Source organism: Molothrus aeneus, chromosome 5 (assembly GCF_037042795.1).
Source record: "Molothrus aeneus isolate 106 chromosome 5, BPBGC_Maene_1.0, whole genome shotgun sequence".
Classification (NCBI taxonomy): Eukaryota; Metazoa; Chordata; class Aves; order Passeriformes; family Icteridae; genus Molothrus; species Molothrus aeneus.
This window is the reverse complement of record NC_089650.1, coordinates 48029265-48050312: the sequence shown is the minus strand read 5'-3', so window position 1 is coordinate 48050312 and position 21048 is coordinate 48029265. Positions and strand designations below refer to the sequence as shown.

General features: G+C 37.0%; 1 protein-coding gene across 7 annotated transcripts in view; it reads right to left on the bottom strand.

Moving 5' to 3' along the window:
* Positions 1-3466: 3466 nt before the first annotated feature.
* Positions 3467-21048, bottom strand: part of PTPRZ1 (protein tyrosine phosphatase receptor type Z1) — a 133115-nt gene continuing 115533 nt past the window's right edge. For 2 of the 7 annotated variants that reach the window (XM_066550620.1, XM_066550623.1), the window contains exons 15-31: positions 20205-20290; positions 17931-17951; positions 17672-17768; positions 16144-16226; positions 15287-15421; positions 13868-14002; positions 12701-12864; positions 11892-11975; positions 10244-10379; positions 9142-9288; positions 8475-8568; positions 8152-8225; positions 6992-7120; positions 6145-6291; positions 5702-5844; positions 5001-5136; positions 3467-4498 (exon numbers count right to left, since the gene is read on the bottom strand). In XM_066550620.1, coding sequence (XP_066406717.1) covers positions 4358-4498; positions 5001-5136; positions 5702-5844; positions 6145-6291; positions 6992-7120; positions 8152-8225; positions 8475-8568; positions 9142-9288; positions 10244-10379; positions 11892-11975; positions 12701-12864; positions 13868-14002; positions 15287-15421; positions 16144-16226; positions 17672-17768; positions 17931-17951; positions 20205-20290 — 1952 coding nt within the window. In that variant the 3' untranslated portion in view covers positions 3467-4357. The remainder of the gene's footprint in view (positions 4499-5000; positions 5137-5701; positions 5845-6144; positions 6292-6991; positions 7121-8151; positions 8226-8474; positions 8569-9141; positions 9289-10243; positions 10380-11891; positions 11976-12700; positions 12865-13867; positions 14003-15286; positions 15422-16143; positions 16227-17671; positions 17769-17930; positions 17952-20204; positions 20291-21048) is intronic. The other 5 variants (XM_066550622.1, XM_066550625.1, XM_066550624.1 and 2 more) reach the window with 3 other exon arrangements.

Below are 21048 nucleotides of genomic sequence, written 5' to 3'. Positions count from 1 at the left end.
TGTTCACCACTTACTGCTGATCCTTGCAAAGCTTTTCCATAAATATTAAATCTCCACATCACAATCACTAAAAAGTTGGTGATAGTAAATTACTTGTTTTCTTTTTTTTTAAACTCTCAACTCTTCTATGATTCTTAGGAGGAAGATCACTAATCAAGTTTTCCCTGTCACACATTGGACTTACAGCTTTGTAAAGAAAAAAGCTTAACCTGATGTTGTTTATTAATATCTTACTTTTTGCCAGAGATACATAACATCTTCTCCACACTTGACCCAGTTTGAATAGGCAGGCTATATGTCTTTTGAGTCTGTGGCTTGGATTATAAGAAAAAAATTAATTAGAATATGGCCTTTGTCTGAGAGAGGAACTGACACGCATTTATTAAAATCTATAATCCATCACAGTTGAAGATTATAGAAGATTTTTTTATGATTCTTATTTTTTTTCTAGATCAGAACCAATATGTGTGAGTAAAGAGATTATGCTAAGCACTTATGTTTTAAATAACTTGTCAGCAGGCTAAGATGATGAATGTGATTACAAACATCTCTGAAGGAAACTTTGAATGACAGCTGATTCCTTGGATTACAATTTTAAAATGTATGCAAAAAATTTAGGTTGAAATGAACAGTTATGTCAAGTTGGGATTTTAGAAAGGAGGATTCCTTTTTTGCTTTTGGTCCACAGATGCTTGAAAAAATATAACAGAATTAATTGGCCAAAAATTACTTTTAATATACAACTATATGAAACTGTAAATACATTAGCAGAAGGTAACTTCATGCTTGTTATTTGATATGTGAGGCAACAAGCTAGTTTTCCAGAAGAAAAGGCTAAATAAGTAGCACATGAGATGCTAATGTGGTGAAATGCAGAAGTGTAGAATCTGCTAATGGGGTTATAGAATATGGTTTGCAATTGGCCGTAAAATCACAATTAACCTTTCTGGTATGTGCACCCCTAGAGATTAGGATATCACATTTTTTTTCTATAATTTTTGAATAAGAAGGGTACAGAATATTGCTGTCCTTGTTAGCCTAGATGTGCAAATGGAGTCTGTCAGCAAATCTGAGTGCTTTAGAAGAAATAGTAAGGAACCCTCAGGACAGCTGAGAAAGAAAATAATCCCTTTTGCAAAGCACAACCATTACACACCTTTGTATGCACCAAATTTGTGCCTGAACACTGTGAAAAATGTGTATGTGTAATTCTTTAAAAAAGTGCATCTTTTGGGGAAATGCACCCTCTATGTACATTTTGAACTCCTGTCAACCCCCAAACTCTGCAATTTAAAATAGTTCTAGATTCTATTTGTTCACAGCACTTAACTCCACAAGGGACACACTGCATTTTTGCTTGCACTTAGGAGTCCTATCTCAGTCCTGTTCTTCCTGAACTTCAGAATTACCAATTATGCAACCATGACGAGAACCACAGGATATAAAAAAAAAAAATGTAAAACCTGAATAAAGATATTTTAGCCCAGAAAAGTAGGTTCCCTCTGAATTATTTAATGAACTAATACATTTGAACTAAAGAGATGAATACTTGTATCTGCAGGCACGTGGCTGGCACCCCTGGCCCAAGGCTGAGCTACCTGCACAGATCTGAGAAACCTGCTGGAGAGAGCAAGAATGAGCAGCTGGCAGGAGTTAGGAAGAGTGCCATAAAGCCCTGTGGTGCTACAGAGGCAGTTCATGGGAAGTTATGGAAGGGAAGGGCAAGGTCTGGTGGAGACCTTTGGGAAAGAAAAGTTTGTGAGTTAAGAAGTACCAGGGAACCTGATAACACCATTGTGGCTGAGATGATCTAAGCAGCAGCATCTGAGGTTTCATATTTGGGTATGGGGTAGCAAAGCTAAGACCCATGAAAATAATTAGGTAAGAATCTTTTTTACCTGAAAAGAGATAGACTAGGCTGGAGAAACAGAGGCACTAAGGAGAACAGGGAAGTAATAGGCACAGGAACAAGGAGAGAAGAGGGGTAAAAGGTGCTTGCATGTGTATGTGCTGGCTGCTGGCCAGTACCTTCACCCATTCATGCCCTGTGTCTGACCATGGCCCTCTGTCCTGCCCCTTCTTAAATCCTAGTCCTATTCTCCGTGCCATGAACCCTATTTCTACCATCCTGTGTGTGTATGCACGTGTGTCTCCCTGTGTGGAACATGTGCACTGCACATTCCCTGGCTGCACCTGCCCAGGGCCATGGGGCTGACAGGGCAATCATCCTGCATGCAGCTCTGCTGGATGGGGAAAGAGAAACCTCCAGGGTCCTGAGTCACATGGATTCAACACTCCATAACCTCTGGGACTGCACTGCTGTGGCTATAAAGAGAAGTGGTCAAAGGTAAAAGAGAATTCAAGCACACTAATATTTTAACACAGTTTTATAAACCCCCCTATGTTTAGATGACCTTCAGTAGTCCCTTCCAACCTTACACCATCCCTGTGATTTATGATACATTGTTTTGCCTATATGATTATTTTTCTTGTAAAAAAGAGGGTAAGAGCACAGAAATATCTCCTTCACTGCTAGCTATTTTGACATTCTGTGCCAGTCTGTCTCCTTTTCTAGGACCTTCATGCTCATTTCATGTATCAATAGTATGAGGATTCTCTAAAGGTTCTGCTGTTTCGATTCCTCTAAATCTAAATTTATTTTGGCTTTGTTCCAGCTCCACCTATCCTCAATCCCATACTGCTGATGGGGTCTAGATCTATCTGCTGACATAACTCCCTTACACATGCCTACTCTAGGAATCAGTCAACTAACATCTCACATCAGGCCTGTCTTTTGTCATGCTTCGTTTTCTTCTCAGATAGGGTCCATTATTTTCTGTGCATTCTACTCCAGAACAGTATTTCTGCTTTCAATATTTCTATATATATATACTGTAGAAAGTGAGAAAATAGTTGGTCTTGCTACCCACGTTAATCTTAAATGAACATTTTACTCCAGGCTCCTCCGGCCCCTCGGTGGCACAGCCTTCAGTACACTCAGTATCTTTTCTTGCCAGTTCTGAAGGTTACAGAAATTGATTGAGGTCAATTTGAAACATTTTGGTTTTGTTCTTGCAGAGACTGCTTGCTTTATTGCTCCCAAAGTTTGGCTGTTGCCTTGCCAAAGGAGGCAGCAAAGGGCTCAGCAGCAGAATGAATGATCAGAAGCCAAGGCTGCACAGAGGAGTCTTGGACCAGCAGAGGAGACTGGGACACCTGGGACAGCCCATTTACAGACTGGGAGATGTGGGAGGAAACGCTAAAAAAGGAGATAATGTGGACACTGTAGGTATGGGTAGGAGCAGAGATTAAAAAACCCATAAAAGTTTCCTATCAATATCTCCTGAACTCATGGATTCCATAGGAAGAGCAGCTGTCTGCAGATCAGCCTTAAGTCCTTGTAAGTAAAAGCTCTCCTGTATGACAGTGCAGACTGTTTACTCTGCGTGGAAGACTACTAAGCACAGACTGGAATATTTGTATTTATTTTTGCAATACCAGGGTAAAAACAATTTAACAATGCCAAGTACAGTGTTAGTCTCATAAAAAGTTTTCATTTCAAAACATATGATTTCTAGTTCCCACAAAAAGTTAAAATCACATGCAGCTATATGAAGGTAAATTGCTTAAGATGCACAATTATATATCAGAAGACTTTGTTAAAGTAAAAACATAGTGACTACATCATTTTAACAAGGCAATTACACAGAACTAGAAAACTGACTCTGTAGTAAAATATAAAAATCTACAATTATAAATATAAATTTGGTCCATGGATAACTACAGAAGTAGCAGTATTTACAGTAAGTATCAGATTACTATTCTAAATGTCTAATTGAAGTCTTAAAATGTTGAATGTTATGTAGAACAGTATCTTATTTACATTCTACTATATTAAAAGTTGCATTTCTAGCAAATGTAAATTGTTATAAATACAGCGAATAAACCAAATACTAAACCCATGACATGTTTGTAATTGAGGATTCCCTAACATCTATAAATATGGTAATTTTAAGTTAAAAGTAAAGCCAGATAAATCAAAAAACCTAATACTGAAAAAACATACCACAATTCAATTATTAGAAACACTGTAAAAGTCAATCAAGTTAGCCCAAATGTAACAATGTATTACAAGAAATCTTTCAAGAAAAGGCACACATTGTTAATGATAAAAGTTCCACAGTAAAGTTGTAGATAACAGAAATGACTTGGTTTGAGCAACTGTTGGGCTCTGGTTATATATATAGTGACTGGACAGATTTTCCCCACCCAAAGTATAAAACCGAAAATAATAATGGTAAACTCCAGGTGTGATTGGTGTGGTGCAGCGATGTGCATGTTTGATTTGATGTGCTAATTAAACTAAGGATTCTAAACTTTCAGCTGCATTTCCATCAGGTAAAGCTGAGCCATTACTGTCCATAGATGCTGAAGGGTTTTCTTCTTGTCTTGTGCTGACAAGGCTGAGAATAGCTTTGTACAGAAACTGGTACTGTTCCTGGAGGAGAAAAGAGGGTACACTCAGGATGTTGGCAGAAATGGTTATTCTGTGGCACTGTTGCTCAAAATTAATTAACAGCTGATGTGTCAGACTGTAAATGTACTGTGCTCCAGAATTTTTTGTGTTACTCAGCAGCTTTATTATTTTCTGACTAATGGCTCCCCCTGTACACAATGTAAAGCACAGCAATAGGTAGCACAGTAAAGGTAGGGGAGAAAACTGTATTTTAAAAGAAATATTATATGCTGACTCAAATCCTTGTTGAAGTCAATCACAAATTTGGGGACAGGATTAGAGTTACTATTTGTCTGTTGGCTTTTTTTCTCAATTTTTTGTCATCTGAATTCTTTCCAGGAAGATTTCTTTTTCTACAGCACCTCTGGAAGACAGTTTTGATTAATTCATGCGAAAACTAAGATGCAAAATTGTTCAGTAATATTGCCCTAAGATCTAATGTCACACATAGGGAAAAAAAGTGCACATTTTACTTATTACTTACAATGTCTGTAAAGATTCCAGGCCTCATCAGATTTATCATCTTTGCTACATGGTAAACATCCACTGAATTCTCATTTTCCAGTTGATGCATCAGAGTTGTTAATGCACAGAAAGTGCCTGCTGTCACCCCTCCATGCCTTTGTAAAGTAAAACAAAACAAAACTCTAGAAACTCTATCAGGTTTTACAGCTGGAAAAAATAAAAATTCTGGGGCAAAATGATAAGATGAATCTCTGTCGTGTGGTATTTAAAATATCTGAAACAGGTCTGCCCAGCACTAGCTTAAAAAACTTTCACAGCACCTGGCTACAACTTCTTAGAGTTATTTCTCTTCAACCCTCTAATAACCAAATGCTTTGGGTCCTTCAGTGTCTCAACATTTTGTTATTTTTTCCCATTAGTGAAGAGCTGGAGAATGGTATGGTGCCTCATCTAAACATTTAATTCTTTCAGTAAAAGACAATGAAATCTTAACTGACTTCCCCTCTAGTGACCAACCTGATAACCATCAGACTATCAAAATGATAAAACTGAAATGAAGTATGATAAAATAAAAATGTTTCTCTTGTTGATGCAGCTGAAACAGAAGCATCACCACTACTGTTCAGTGCAGACTTTCTGCCTTGTTTCAGCTGCTTTCAGGCAGTAAAAGGATGGTTCTACAGAAAAACATCAAAGCAAACAGAAAAGTGCAGTTCTTACTCATCATGTACAATCATGGGCCCATCACGGTTGGAAGCTTCCTCTTTGATGATGCTGATCAGTTCAAAAGTTTTACTAATGGGACTATCAGGATTTGGCCATTTTGGACACTGAAAATGCCTCACTTCAAGTACATAGTCATCCTAAATGATTAAAAAAAAACAAACAAAAAACCCCATAAATCAATTTTGTAAAAATTGACTTTCTTTATTCTTTTCCTTTGCCTTGTTCCAGCTTCAGCCTCCAGAGGCAGAACCCCACTGCTGTGGAGGTTGGACCACCCTGTTTGCCATGTCATCATATTGCCTTATAGACATTACTCCCTCCATGCTTGTTTCTAGGGCATGGATATTTTATCAGTAATTTAGCATTGAAAATGTAAAAAATGTGGGCATTACCTTTAAAAAATCAAGCCCTGAGTTATATGTTTATGACAGTGTTACCTGTGTAGCTTCTAAAATAAAGTCTTGGATTATGAGCTTCTCCTCGTTAGACAGACACTTGTGTTCTTCAGCAATCATAGTGACTTTGAAACTCTCACAGTTTATAGGCTCATCTTTGTTTGGCCAGTACACAAATTCATCTTCAGCCTCCAGGAAAAGAAAACCAAAATTGGAGTCATAAAAATAAATAATATTAAGCTCTTAAAATACAAAATCCAACATAATAAATAATGTGTCATATATATATTAAATCCAGCCAGCTAGATTTAAATTGACAAATCAAATTTTAAGTGGGATAACAATGGCAAAGTGATGGTTTTAAAACACCTCTGTAGTCTCAATGTACCCTGTGGGCCTACATAGCAATGAACCTGCAGTGCTGCATAGTGCCACACACACAGCCTGGCCTTTGGAGGTGCTGTGCATGGCCCATGGTCATGCGATACATTTAGCTGCTGTGTTCTAATGTATGTGTGTTCTTGGGATTATCTGAAAGTGCAGAAAAAAGTTCATGGGAGCATTCTCTCTGTCTGACAGTAGAAATGAAGAGAGGTTTTTTTTGGTTTATTTAAAGAAAATTCTATAATAGTTTGAATAACCAAAATGGTCAGATGGGTAGGGAGGGAATCCTCCTTGTCATATGTTTTCATTCCAATCACAATCTGCCTAGACAAGGATTTCTAGATTTCTGCTGGATGACTTGGGGATTTTACACTCAGCTTGGTATTATTAATTTTAACCTTTTTTTTGCAGAATCCAAGATATTTTCTCATATCCTGCATATTTCAAAATGGTAATACTAATAAAATTCATACATAAACTCATAACAATCAGCCACAGAACTCACCATATTCTGGCTATCAGGAAGCATGACTATTAACTGGGCATTATGGTCCCATATCATTCTCCAGAAATCCTTGATAGTGTGTAGTAAGGGATGCTGAGTAATAATGAATTCATTGCTTTGATAATAACCCTAAAAAAAAAAAAAAGACAGATTTGGAATTGCTGCCCAAGTATTAATGCTTAAAGAAGTTTCTAGTGGACAGAGTGAGAACCAAGAAAATGCATTGTACATTTGTTCCTTTTTTGGCTTCCTGCATATATTAGAAAAATATAAAACTTCCACTTAAATATTTTCCATGTGAAAAGAATAGATTCAATTACATTGAAAAAATATTAAGACTTAAAAACAAATGGATTAAAAAAAGGAGAAAAGACATCAGAGGAGACTCAAACAGGCAACTCAGAATAAAAATATAATATATATATATAATAATATATATTATAATAATAATAATATAATATATTATTATAAATATAATTCCAGAGAAGCTGACTACCTGATCAAATAAAAGAATTCTTGAAAGATCTGCAAAAATCCCAAGCAGTTTCTTAATTTTTACAGATATCTCAGGTCAATCTCTTACCATGAAAAGAGAGTTCCTATGCAATAATGCACCTAAAAGATGTACACATACCACAGCACAGAGATTTGCCATCTCTTTCCTGAATGTCCAGGAGGCATTTACTCCTCCCTCTCAGCTATTGAAGGGGGAAAGAGTTGAGGAAAATCCAAAGAGCAAAAAGATAATGGAAAGCTGGTGAACTATGGTATCTTAGGCTATGCCAGTTGCAAAAGCACTGTAAGATGAGCAGGTAGGAAGATAAATCACAATACAGCCACTAAAAATTAACTTGTTATTTAACACATTTAGACATTCAGTTCATCTCAAAAAATCTTTCCATGAAGCATTTAGCTTTACCAGTTTTTAAAACTATGATGTGATTTCTGTTTCTACAGATTGTTAAAATGCAGTGCACTTAACCAACCTTAAAGCCAGTAACAATGGTATGAGTACTTCCTGGGGGAAGTAACTCTTTCAGGCAGAGTGATAATGGAAGAAAGGAGCTTTCAAAATCAGGAATGTGCCATCCTAAATCAGCCAAATGGCAGCTCTGAAAACAGCTGTTCATTGTTTTTCACCAATATATTAACTGACTTACCATAATATAGGAAGCATTGATGTAGTCTGTGCCTTCACCAGATAGTGATGAGATACCCACTCTAGATCTTTCCACTGTAAAAAAAGTTATGAATTCACAAGCATGTTGCAATGACTCTTACAATATTATAACCATTATCTCACATCTCACAGTAATTATAACACTGGGCTCCATCAATTGGGACAAAGTGCTATCCAGCCATCTATTTTGTTTTTCTATGTGTAATTCATAATTCACTTCTTTGCTGTAATGTTCTCTTCAGAACATTGCTCCAAACTAATGCAGAAGTCTTCAGTTCTTGTTGAGGATTTGAAGAAGCTTACCAGGAATGATAGATGAGGTTCGGTTCTTTTCTCTGTTACACTGTTTGAGTGCAGTTGAATAATCACACTGCTGTGTGTTAGACTGGCTCAGTAACTGAAACAATGAAGTTAAAAAAAAGTCAGGTAACTGCAGAAAAGCCATTCCTTCATAAGCTGCATTAAACAGAAGGGTGCCTATATTGCAGGTTTGTTGTCTCTCTAAACTTCTGTTATCTAGTTATCTGTCTAAATTACTTAACATGTCACCAGAATATTTTTTCTTCACTGTTCTTAGTAGTTCAAATTATTCTTGAACCCTAGATCAATAACCATATCTTTGAAGGTGAAGTCTGACATATCTGCCAGAATGGTATCTTTCCAGACTGCTGTTTTACCTTTGAGATCTACCTGCAAAGGCATGTAGTTAAATTTTTATAAAATCTACTTACTGTTCTATTTCTCATGATCTCTTTCTTGTGGATTTTTTTGGTAGATTCCTTGTTAAAGGCCAGTAATTGTGTCCCAATTGACTGCATTCATTTGATAAGTTTAATCTTGATTTAATTTAGGCTCAGCAGTTAAAGTTTAGGTAGAGAAAGCTGATGAAAGTTGTGTTGAGATACTTACTTTTAAGTCATTCAGGTTTACAAACCCAAAGATTTTCACACTACTATCTCAGAGAGCTCACCTTGAATTGTTTCTCCAGTCTGGTCTTTCCTGTTGGTCCAGGTATCAAGAGCGCATTAACGTAGGCATGAATGTGAGTCTCAGGGACTTCTGTTTCTTTACTGAGTATTGCTTCCATCAATGCATCATGAATGAAGATGTACTGCTCCTAGGAAAACACAACCAAACATCTGAGCTCTCATGATTTTCAGATTCCCCTGGATTCCTCTGGTTAAGCTGCCACTTCTGATGTGCTCAGTATTTTTCCACAGGGGTTTTCTCAAATGTGATCCTCTGCAGTGAAGGCTGTCCCTCTGCAGTGGCAGTACACACATTACAAGCACAATTGACAATTACCCTTGCAATACATACATACACATATATATGTATGACTTAATACCAAATCCTCACTACCTGTGATATCTCATGTTAACAGAATAGAGGTAAAAATGCAAGCACAGCCTTGAGGAAAATTTTCAAGCCAGTCCTACCCCTGGTTCCTACTGCTATTCTCTATTTTCTCTCTCACATCCTTTGGAACAACTGCCCTAGTTGTTGATTAACTTTTTTATTCTATTGAAAGGCACTGGGGAATCTAACCACCTGTTCTGGAAACCTGAAATAGACTTTCAAATGCCCTGCTGTTGCCCTTATTGTTTTTTCTTGGTCTTTCAATATTCTATATATAATCTTCAGTTTAAAGCACCTATATATAATTTTCTGTGTGAAATAACTTTTTCAGCATATTTTATTGCCTAATATAAACTGTTTGATGAGGTTCAGTGAAGATCTGAATGCCTGACAATGGTGCTTCCTCACAAAGCTCTGTGACAAAAATACAAATCCTGCCAAGAAAGCACTGCTGTAGGAAGCATGATTTATACAGGCTTCCTTCTGAGTCCTCCTTAATAAACAGACAAGAGCCCAAGGAAAGGTAATTTCTAATGCACTGCTCTCAGTGTGCCTAGAAGGATGTCTATAAAACCAAGGGAAGCAAAAGGGAAAATCTAGCCTGGTGACTGGGTTCTGTCTGTCTGGTGGTGCCAGGAAGAGGATTGCATTATCTCCCCTCCTGCAAACAGAAGGTTTGTAATAGTCTCATGCTATTTATATTTTATTCTTACCTCAGTCTGCACCAAGTAGTTCCTTTGGGTACGTATGTGTTTTAAGAATCCAAATATGTTGACTGTCCCTTCATGCTGAATTTGCTGCAGCATGCTGTCTAACACTATGTATGTGCCTGTCCTTCCAACACCAGCACTATAAAACAAAAAAATGGTCTTGAGCCTGAAATAAAACACTAATGTAAAGAACTTTTCCATACACATAGCTTTTTCAACAAACTGCTGCATACGGAAGATTTTCCTCTACAAAATGAATTTATTATACAATATATTTTGTTAAAGGTTCAAGGCTAGTAATCTTCAATATAGTAATCTTTTTCTTTGTGCAAGAATAGACCTAAAGATCATTTTCTCAAATGATTTTTAAATTATTGGCTGAAATAGAACTAAGGGATTTCCTGCAGGTCTGCAATTATGAGCCTTGATACTCCTTAGGATACTTTGCCAAGTATATCTACATAAGGTGGTGTATGTCAGCACTTTGGCAAAGTTAATATGTTCAAATTCTTCTAAGTTGAAACCCCACTTTAAAGCAAAAGTTGCATTCTGCAACCCACTACAGTACAGAAGATTTCAAAGAAATCCCCCAGGAATGGCAGAACTGTTGAGAGTGTATCTGTAAAAGAAAAAAGCTTAGTGCTCCTTAGACAAAGTTGAGATGACAAGCAATTTTTGAAAACATTTTAAAAAATAGGAAATGGAGAAGAAAGTGTTAATCAACTCATTCCTGTTATGAACTCTGATTAACGTTGTATAAAATCAGCTGTATCATAAAATTATAGAAAAACTTTCTTGTTTATAAAATATCTGGGTAGGAAGTACAAGGTCAAGAGGTCAGTTTTTGTTATCTAGCAATGTATGGGAAATAGTCAGTTGTAATTCCCCTCTAAGATATGAAGGAACATTATGTATACTGTACATGTAACTTGAGAGCAGCACCGTGCTGGATCTGCATGGTCCCCTGTGGGCAGATCCAGCTCAGTCCATACATGCTAATTCAGTCATCTCATTTCTGCCACAGAGGGGGCACAGAGCATAGGTAGACTGAGATCAGATTGCTGTAATAAACTGTCTAAATAAGTATGATATGAAACCCAAAGGTCCAGGTTGTTAATACCCTGTTAGACACAAAGAAGTACAAAGATTACCAGACACCATCTGTACTTGTTATGAAAGACAAAACATGAAAAGTACCAAATAAAAATAGCTAAAATAAATTTTATGAATCTCATCATTTGTGTCTTCCATACAGCCTGTAAATATAAATAAAATTTATATTTCAAACATGAGATGATTCCTTTGAAATTCCATAGTGCATGTGGTCAGTTTAGCTAAAAACTGTACAAAACTGCCTACAGACAGAGGTGAGTTATACCTGTGACCCAGGGGAGAGGTCTGACTGAAGCCACACAACTTACCACCGTTCACTTCTTAAAAACTCAATTTAATTGACTCCTAATGTATTGCCAATATCTCAGCAATATCAGACTTGAAATTTTGAATTTCCCAAGAACAGCCAGGATGTAAATAGCAGCAGAACAACAAGATATGGAATTTTCATTTTCCAAGCTAAAAACAGATGTCAGTCAGATTAGATCGTCCCACAAATAAAATATCTTCATTTGCAGCATTTGTGAGGTGACTTTACCTGTTGGCTTTCTCAGTGTCAGCTCCAGAAGGACAGAATTCATGAGGAGGTTCTCTTTCCAAATGTTCCATCAAAGGTGAGGTACTACAGTGGAAAACCAGAACCTGCTTATATATTTTACAATAACCCGGTCCTTCATGGGCATTGTGAAGTCATTCCAGGCCCTACAAGCCCTTTTTAACCAATTTTCCCTGAGCTGCCAGTTCCAGAGAGCACTGACAGAGCACCTGCCTGCACACTGCGGCACATGCAGACCTCAACCGTTCCCCAGAACGCTCCATTGCAAATGACTCCTAGAGCCCAGAGAATGTTAAAAACAGCAGAGGTGTAGTTCAGCCAGGAATAGAGAGAGTCTTCTCTTGTGCACAGAGCTCCTCTTAGGATTACAGAGTATCCCTGCACCAAAGAAAGCATGAGCCAAAAGCATCCTAACAATATATTTGCAGAAATGAAACAATTATCCCCACATGTGTATCTGGTAAGCTCATAGCATTCAAGATAGCAGTACAGAAATGTGAAAAAAATAGAAGTTAAAGCAGTTTAGCCAAAAAAAAAAAAAAAAGAACATAGTGCAGAGCAGCAGCATCATCTTGTTTATGGAGATTTACAGATTTACAGAAGTGGCACAATTGATTAGTTGGCCTTATGAAGGAGAGAAATATCAGATAAGAATATCAGCTAAGAAGTTATTCTTACTCCATCAAGAATTGTTAAACACAAGGGTGAAATTTTGCTTAACCCACCACTGAGAAAATCTTTTCTTCTGCAAAACAAAAGTGGAGTGAACCTTACGGCACTAGAAAGCACACCTGCAATGAACCACAACAGGCCCCACAGCGTGGCGCTTCGCCTGCGATGCCTTCCGCACGAAGGTGAGAACGGGCAGGGAATATTCTGGAACACCCATGTCAGGCCACTGGGTATAGTGGTATTGAGTCACTATGCGGCCACTGGACCTCCCTTTCTGGGAGCCCTGCAACAAAAAAATAATTCCACATGTAAGCAGCCCACATCTTCCTTCCTTTTATTTCCATACCTGATAGTTGTTGAACTAGTGCTATCCCTATTTAGTGCCAAGCATGCCATCTGGCTCTGAATATTCCAGCCTCCAAAGAGAAGGGGAAGGAAGGACCAGCGGCTCTGTCTTACCAGCTTGCCCACTGAGTGGGAAAATGACCTGACACTGTCTCAGAAAGCCATAGAGAAAGATTAAGAGCACTGGAGGGTAACAAATTACAGCTGCTCTCAAAAGTCACCAGCTCTTCCTGCCACTCTGCTCCTCTGCTGAGTGAACAGAAAGAGTAGGATTCATCTCACCCAGCTTTAGTGATCTACAGGGTAAGTAGCCTTGTGTAGGCTGCTTTTCTAAGCTCCCTCCCTCCATGGCAACTCAGAGGCAGGGATGCCTTCAGAAAGCAGGTCACCTCATTCAGAGATTGGTTCCTAAAATAGGCAGAATAAATTAATTGACATTAAATGCCAAACATTATGTATTAATTATGCAGGGAGGGTGAGAGGTTAGATGTCTCAGACATTTATGTGGCTGGAATAAATTAAGTTTTTAGAATTCTCAAAGTAGCTAACATCATCCTGTTGAGCTGAGATCATGCTGGTTCTGGTTACTATAAAACAAAGTGTGTATTCACCTGTCTCTAAAAAAAAATGGAGAGATTAGGTGGATAATTTAACTCATACCACATTTTTTTCAAATTGCTCTCTTTCTGAAAATGTATCATCCTGCTACCCAGGCAGTCAAAGTCTACATCAGCTCTCCAATGTGATCCCTGCTTTTTCCCTGATGGTCCTACAATTTTCTGAGTTCATTTATCTGTGTTCAGAAGCATCTTGGCTGGCTGAGATCTATAGGATTCAGCTTCACATATACAGCAGAAAAGAGTTGTCAACTGCCTTAACTATATTCTGAGCATCTTTTAACACTTCCTTTTGCATACTTGTGTTTTTAGGATGTCACAAACCTTTTTGATCTTGGTGTTTCTAAGAGTAAAATTCCTCACAGTGTAATAGGCAAGGACATGAACACTCTTCTGAGTAACCAAGAAGTTCCCATATTCTTCACTACCTTCAGCAGGCCAGTACTGGTCACATTTTCTCTGTTAGAAAGAGATTTTCTCTGTTAGAAAATTTCTCTATAAGTAATAGAGAAAAAAACCTGTAAAATGTCAAACTAGTAAGCTGAAATGTTCAAATTTAAGAGCAGAGTAAAGCATGAAACTGTATTGGGACTATCAATATACCCAGTTTATAATAGACATGATCTTCTGTGCAGGAGAACAAATAACAATTATTTTGTGCTGTAGAGGGATAGCTGTTCAAAGATGCTCTTTATTTGGAAAACTCAAAAAAAGAGGTTTAAATCATACTATCAGAGTTAAAAGGGTCCAATATTGTGGAATTTTCCATTCTATAGACACTCTCAAACCTAAAGAAAAAACCATGATCTATAGGACATATAGGAATACATCCAAGTCAGTAGAGTCGTATGTGACTTCTGATCAGTTTATAGTATGGGCAGAGTGTATCTGGAGGAGAGGGTATGAGTGAGCCTGTGTTTGGCTAGAACATACAGGAGAGAGCTGTGATATGTCCATTCTTTTGGCTGGGTAGTCATACATCCTCCTCATGGAGTATTAGAAGAGTGCTTGTTTATAGCATGGTGTTACAAATGAAGTGGTACTCCCAGTCAGCCCTCATCTGAAATTACTGTGTCTGTATCACTTGAGAGATGCCTTATAGGTTGTATGATAAGATTTGCATTCATTTTAGGCATTGCTGCCAGTGTGGCAAGTGAGATGCAATGTCCCCTCATGTAACCCCAGGGTACAGGTATACTCCCATCACATAACACACCCTGTGGTGGGATTTGACCTCATTTGGTCTCACTGGACAAATGGACCTCCAGTCATGTAGTAGGAAAAGAACTGTGAGTACCATGGGATGTTAACAGGGAGCAGACAGTGAATATCCAGGAAAGTTCACTTGAACTACATTCTTCTCCTTTCCAGGATCCAAGGCAACCCTGACAAAGTGCATGATGGCATGGAGATAAGCAGATTGGTAGCAGAATGTGGGCACAAGACCCACAGCCTGTCCACTCATATTATATACAAGTAGTCTTTCTTTCAGTATAAGATGTTTTTTATTTTTGTGGTTAGAACATGGTATTTTCAAGATTTATTGAATATTTTCTTTAGTTTCATGCTACAAATCCTCAACTGTAAACTTCTGTAGCCAATCCAGGTACAGGCACCTACTAGAAACTATTGCTTTTTTGCTCAATAATTGACTAAACCAGATTTTAAAAAGAAAGATGGGAGTTTGCTGCAGGTAGATTTACCAACATTAGAGAAGTAAAAACTGGACAACAGTACTCATACCCTTCCTTTCTCAATGAGATTAGTTATCATCACAATAACTTCCACGTTATGTTCCCATATCATTCTCCAGAAATCTTCTGCCGTTGATTTTAGAGGCCCTTGAGCTGCAATGTAGGCTTTTGGCTTGTTGTAGCCCTAAATTGAAATAAGAGAAATGACACTTGTCAAATCACTGTCCATGAGCAAAAGGAGTTTGGGAGGTGTACATGACATTTCATGTATTTTTTGAAGACTCTGCAAAACTTTTAAGTGCTTTAAAATTTTTAACTGTTGACTTTGTGGAAACCCTGTGGTATCAAATGACATAGGAATACAATTGTTAGGCCAGTGTTTATCAGTCCAACAAATAGGATCTGTATGTTCAAATGCCCATGCTTAGGCAGAACATTGACATGAAAGTGATTAGGAGACACACAGACATGCATTGCAAAAGGGGTTTAAAAGATGAATTATGATCATTCACATGTAAATAATTATGTAATGAAAACTGGTAATGGTATCTTGGTGAGGCTCTGAGCCAAATGGCATCTTCCTCTCATGAAATTACCTCAGATGAGAGAATTAACCACTCAGATGAGATATACTTCTAAAATGGCTTAGATGTGAAGGACATTTTTTATTTAAAAATGCCCCTTGTTAAGCTGTAGCTGCTACAATACTCAGATGGATTCAAGAAAGAATCGGCATTTTACCTTTGCTTTAAATTTGTAGGCTTAACTTAAACTACAAAAGTTTTTTTAACAGAATCTGTAATATTGGGATACTTTTTTGGAATTAAATCTATTCATCTCCATACATATTTTTTTACAGAAAAGGCTGACAGATCAATAGGCCAGTGGATAGAAAAAGGCACTTACATCGACGTAGTTTGCATTAATGTAATCAGTCAGTTTTCCATCCTTTTCAGCAAGCTGCGCTAATTTAACCCTAGTATGATCATCTGCAGTAAAACAAGGGAGAAAATAAGTAATTTTTGGTAAGAATTATATTCTTTCTCATAAAAATAATGAAATGCATTTTTACAATACACAAGGCCAATACACTAACAATCGTATATGCAAACATCCTCTCCTTAGATAAGAATCAGATTAAAAATTCTAATTTGTGGAAAAATAAAGAAATTAACCCAAAGTTTGAAGGGATTCAGAATCTAGTGGCCTGAACAGCAGTACCAGGGGGCATTTTAGCCACTATGACATGCTTCCCCTATGGCCTCTAGCTGCTGCTTGTACAGGTGTCCAGGTCTTCTGTAAGTCCTGTGTCATGACTGCCAAATCTGCACAGTGGGATGTCTCAAAATGACAGCAGGCACCAGTGTTTAGGAACTTTAATTCCAAGTTAAAAGAGTGGACTCTGGAGAGCAATGGACTTTGAAAATGCTGGTCATCTGAGGAGTCAGCAGTAACTACATCAGGGGAAGCTGAAGTGTTCTGTAGCCTGCACTGATTGTCAGAACTACACTTGAGTCACTTATAGAGGACAATTCTTGCTACTTCAGCTGCCCTAAGCTGCCTCTGCACTGTTTTTTAATAAAACAACTCCTGGGCTAGCACCTTTTGTATGATCAGGTATGAAACAGAGTGGCAGAGGAAAATCCCTGAGTTTTTGTTGCTTTAGAGACATCTTTAGCCAGAGAGATTGGCATTTCTTGTTGCTGGTTTACATTTTCTTCTCCCCGACAGCTGACCCAGTTCTGACTTTTTAAATTAAGCTTTAGTGACACTGAATGCTGAAGATATATTTAATTTAGAGCTTTCTTGTAATCAGAACAAAGTTGAAATGCTGTAGAGAGTTAAAAAAAGTATTGAGCCACCAAATCATCAAAACCCCAGAGGAAATGGCTTGAAAAAGAGATTAACAAAACTGAATAGATGTGTTACAGAGAAGAAAAATCTGGGAGAGTGATGCAATGGGCAAACAAGTGTACTGGCTAATGAAGCTGCTGTATTACGTTGTTGCCAGGCATAACACAACATAAAGCCAGAACATTTATGTTTATATTTGACAGTAAATATATCCAGGGATTTTGAAGCTCATAGAGACAATAAATCACCATTATTCTAAAGCAAAGATGGATTAATTTTGACAATCAAAGCTTCTTTGGCTTTCTAATGGCATTACAATGAAATCTCCCAACTCCCTTTGGGTCATTGCAGAAGACACAAATGTATCTTGCTAACACATGCTCACCAAAGTAGCAGAATGTCAGAGGACTAACTTAAAGAAATGTGAAATCTGATACCAACTCCTCTCCAAGGAGCGCTTTGCTGATCAACAGCTGGAGATTTCAGTGCAGAAGTATTTTTGTTCCTGCTAATAACATATAAATCTGTACTTGTTTAAAATGATTTCTCACACAAAACAACAAGTGATGCCTTTACTTACAAGCAACAATGTTTATGTATCGATTCTTATTCTTGTTGTCAGGGTGATTAGAGCTGTCTGATGTAATACCTAGATCTACAGTACAGCTCTGTATTTCCTGAAAAAAAAGTATGTCACACTTTAGTAACTATTAAGATACATAAAATGTCTTTAAATACTGTAGGCAAGCATGAAAAGAACCACAACCTTATACCCAATTATCTATGATATTTTACAACTACTTCATTGCTAAAAAAATTGCAGTGAAATAATTCCTTACCTGATAAAACTCTTTCAGTGTCTAATGAGGGAATGAATGCAAAAAAAGTAAAAAAAATCAAATTCCACAGCACAGAACAAATGGATAAGTGTTTATATAAATTACATTTACTATATGGAAAACAGTTATGGTCATGCAATATATCCATAATAACAACAAAACTGAATATTTTGACATAACTTCTAAAGGGAACAAGAAGTAATTTTCCCAATTAAAATACTGGAATCTCTTTTCCTATCTTTAATGTTGGACCTTAAGCCAGTGAAAGCTTGTACATATGAGCAACATCACAGACTTTAGACAGATTATCTATATATGTAACTGGCATTTTTATGTGTCCTTATAAATGCATTAGTTTCCCTGAGGAATGCTTTTGCTCTCTTTGCATTCAGCTGCAAAACCTCCACTGGAGCTGGACTGTGTGCAGTTCAGCCAGCCTCACAGCACTCTGGGGAAAGACAGAGCTACAGCCCTCACTCAGGCTGCCAGCGGTCTCACAGTGAAGCCAACAATTTTATAGAGGGACAGGCTTGACAAGACAGGCACAAAGTCTGTAAGACTCACAAATTAATTCATTTTATTGATTACTATAGCTGACAGGAAACTCAAGCATTTATAAGGTCCACACTTTTAAACAGCAAATACATTGCCATCACTAAAGGTACTAACGGTGTTTCCCAACACTGTTTAGAATTAATTTTAATGTCAATCACCTTAATCTACTTAAATACATATATGAAATATGGTTTTCAGTTTAAAAATTTGATTTTAAATGAGTTATTTTGTAGTAATAGAAATAAAAAACCTGTTACCCCCCAAAAAATAAAATTGGAACCACCCTTGTACTCTTCAAATATATGCTAACTCTGTAAAGACAATTACTATATTTCAGTTTTTCCCAATCTTCTAAGTTCTCTATCAGTAGAGAAAAGAACCGAACACTACTTCTGGAGTAGTCCATAAAGCCAAAATAGATCTCCAAGAAAGGATGAGGGCACTGATTTTTTTTTGGTAATAGTTAAAACTAGCATGAAATATTTCAGATGGTGCAGCTGTACTATACAGAGACATGCACTATATTTGGTCTTTAGATCACTGCTGTAATTTAGGAAAAGTAAAATTGTAGGAAAAGATCAGTTTAGAATGATCAATCTGATTTCTGTATTGCTGCACTGACTAATGCTGAAAGAACTTAGTATCCATTGTATTTACATACAACATCTGCTCTTATTAATAGCTAGTCAAGCTGGAGTCCAGTTCCATCAGTGCGTATGCACATGTGTAATATATGAATATGAACTGGACGTTCACAAGTATTTACAAATTTGGTCCCACAGTCAAATGGATATTCTGAATGTTAAATGAATTCAAGAAGAAATGCTGATGAAGAAGGTTATGTGAAGGACATGGAATTTTTGGTCCACTGGATCACAATGCATTGGCTGGGGAAATAAAAGTGAAACATGAAGATGCAAAACTCTGAATTTTTACTTTCATTATTGTTTTTGCAAAAGGAATATTACTATCATATTTTGCCTTAATGTAGATCTGCTAAAATACTTGTTTCCATCCAACTGACTGATTTTATTAGAAATCTCTTGTAAAAATTGCTAATGGCACAGCTTTAATTAGGTATTTGGGGTTTTAATGCTTATGTGAATTAAGTTAGAACATATCCATATTTAAAATGATTGCAATACACGAGTGGGAAAAACAATGAAGATCATTAATTCCATATGGTGATAGTATCATTATATGATTAAAGCATATGTTTCAACATTTTGAAATACCTCTTATGAATCATATACTTTAGGAAAGGAATTGTAAAACTTTCACTACCACATATGAAGACTACATTAGCTCCCCTGTTAATCAGAAATCTTGCCACTTGTACTCGTTATTACTTCCATTTTATTTTCTCTGTAAATGGAACAAGCAAATATGAGTAACTTCTGCAAAATTCAATTTTCATTAGTATTGGAAAAGTTTTAGATCTGTCACTATATCTGATAGACCATATACATTGCACTACCTTTGCACAGTTTATTCACACAGTTATTCAGTATTTTATCACAATAATAAACATTCCCATTTGTATTCCAGTCCTGATTTTAGGAATCTCCCTAGGCTTTATGCATCAAAGCAATCATATTTACGTGCATTCATGAAACTGGTGCCCAAGTCAGAATGTATTGCCCCAGTTTTTGTTTGCAGGCATTTAAACTTAACATTATTTGAACGTGCTAATAAAAAGATGACATCATAGAGCCATACCTCAAATTCTTCAGAAAAACCATTACTTGCATGTAAATCTGCAACATGTTTGGGAAAATGCTTTATTGGAATTGCTCCAACATCATCTTAGGGGTGGGAAAAGACAAAAAATATAATTATGTAGAATAAAAAGCCAGTGACATATAATGAAGTTTGTATGTAGGCAATCCACAAAACATCCTGAAATAAAATTCTTGGCATGAACTTTGTATACAGAACTCCCAAAAAAATACAACATCCTTTGATACCATTAACATTTCTAGAACAGTTACCTAACACTTGTACATTTCTAAATTATTATTTGGGAAGAAGATAATGAAAATGCCTTGCTAGGTCTTGCTCTTTCTGTAAGCCCCCCCAAATCAATGAGCTGATGCTGCAAGATGCTGAGCTTGTCTGTAAATAGAAGAACACACAAAATTCTCTGTGAATTCAAGGAGACATGGGAGGGTTAGCTCTTTCCTGCAAGATGTGCAAAAGGAGAGAGCACAGCTCTGAAAAATACTGATAAAGTAGGAGTGATTAGGCAGAGTTGTCTGGGTGCTCCAGCTGATTAGTGTTGCACTGGAACTTGGAGCCCCATAGTCCCAAGCCTACTAAATTAAAGCAGCATTATGCCAGTATTTTCACATTAATTGACACTTGCATGTTTGCATTGGCATCCAAAAGAAAAGAGGAATCCAAAAGAGGAATTAATTTTCATCTTTTACTGCATTAGTGACTACTATCCATACAGAATTTTCTCCCAGCTCTCCTTGTGATTCTATGATTACCTATTGATAATAATCTTATGTCTGATCACGGCAGTACTGACCACAGATTTTCACATCAGGATTCACACTTC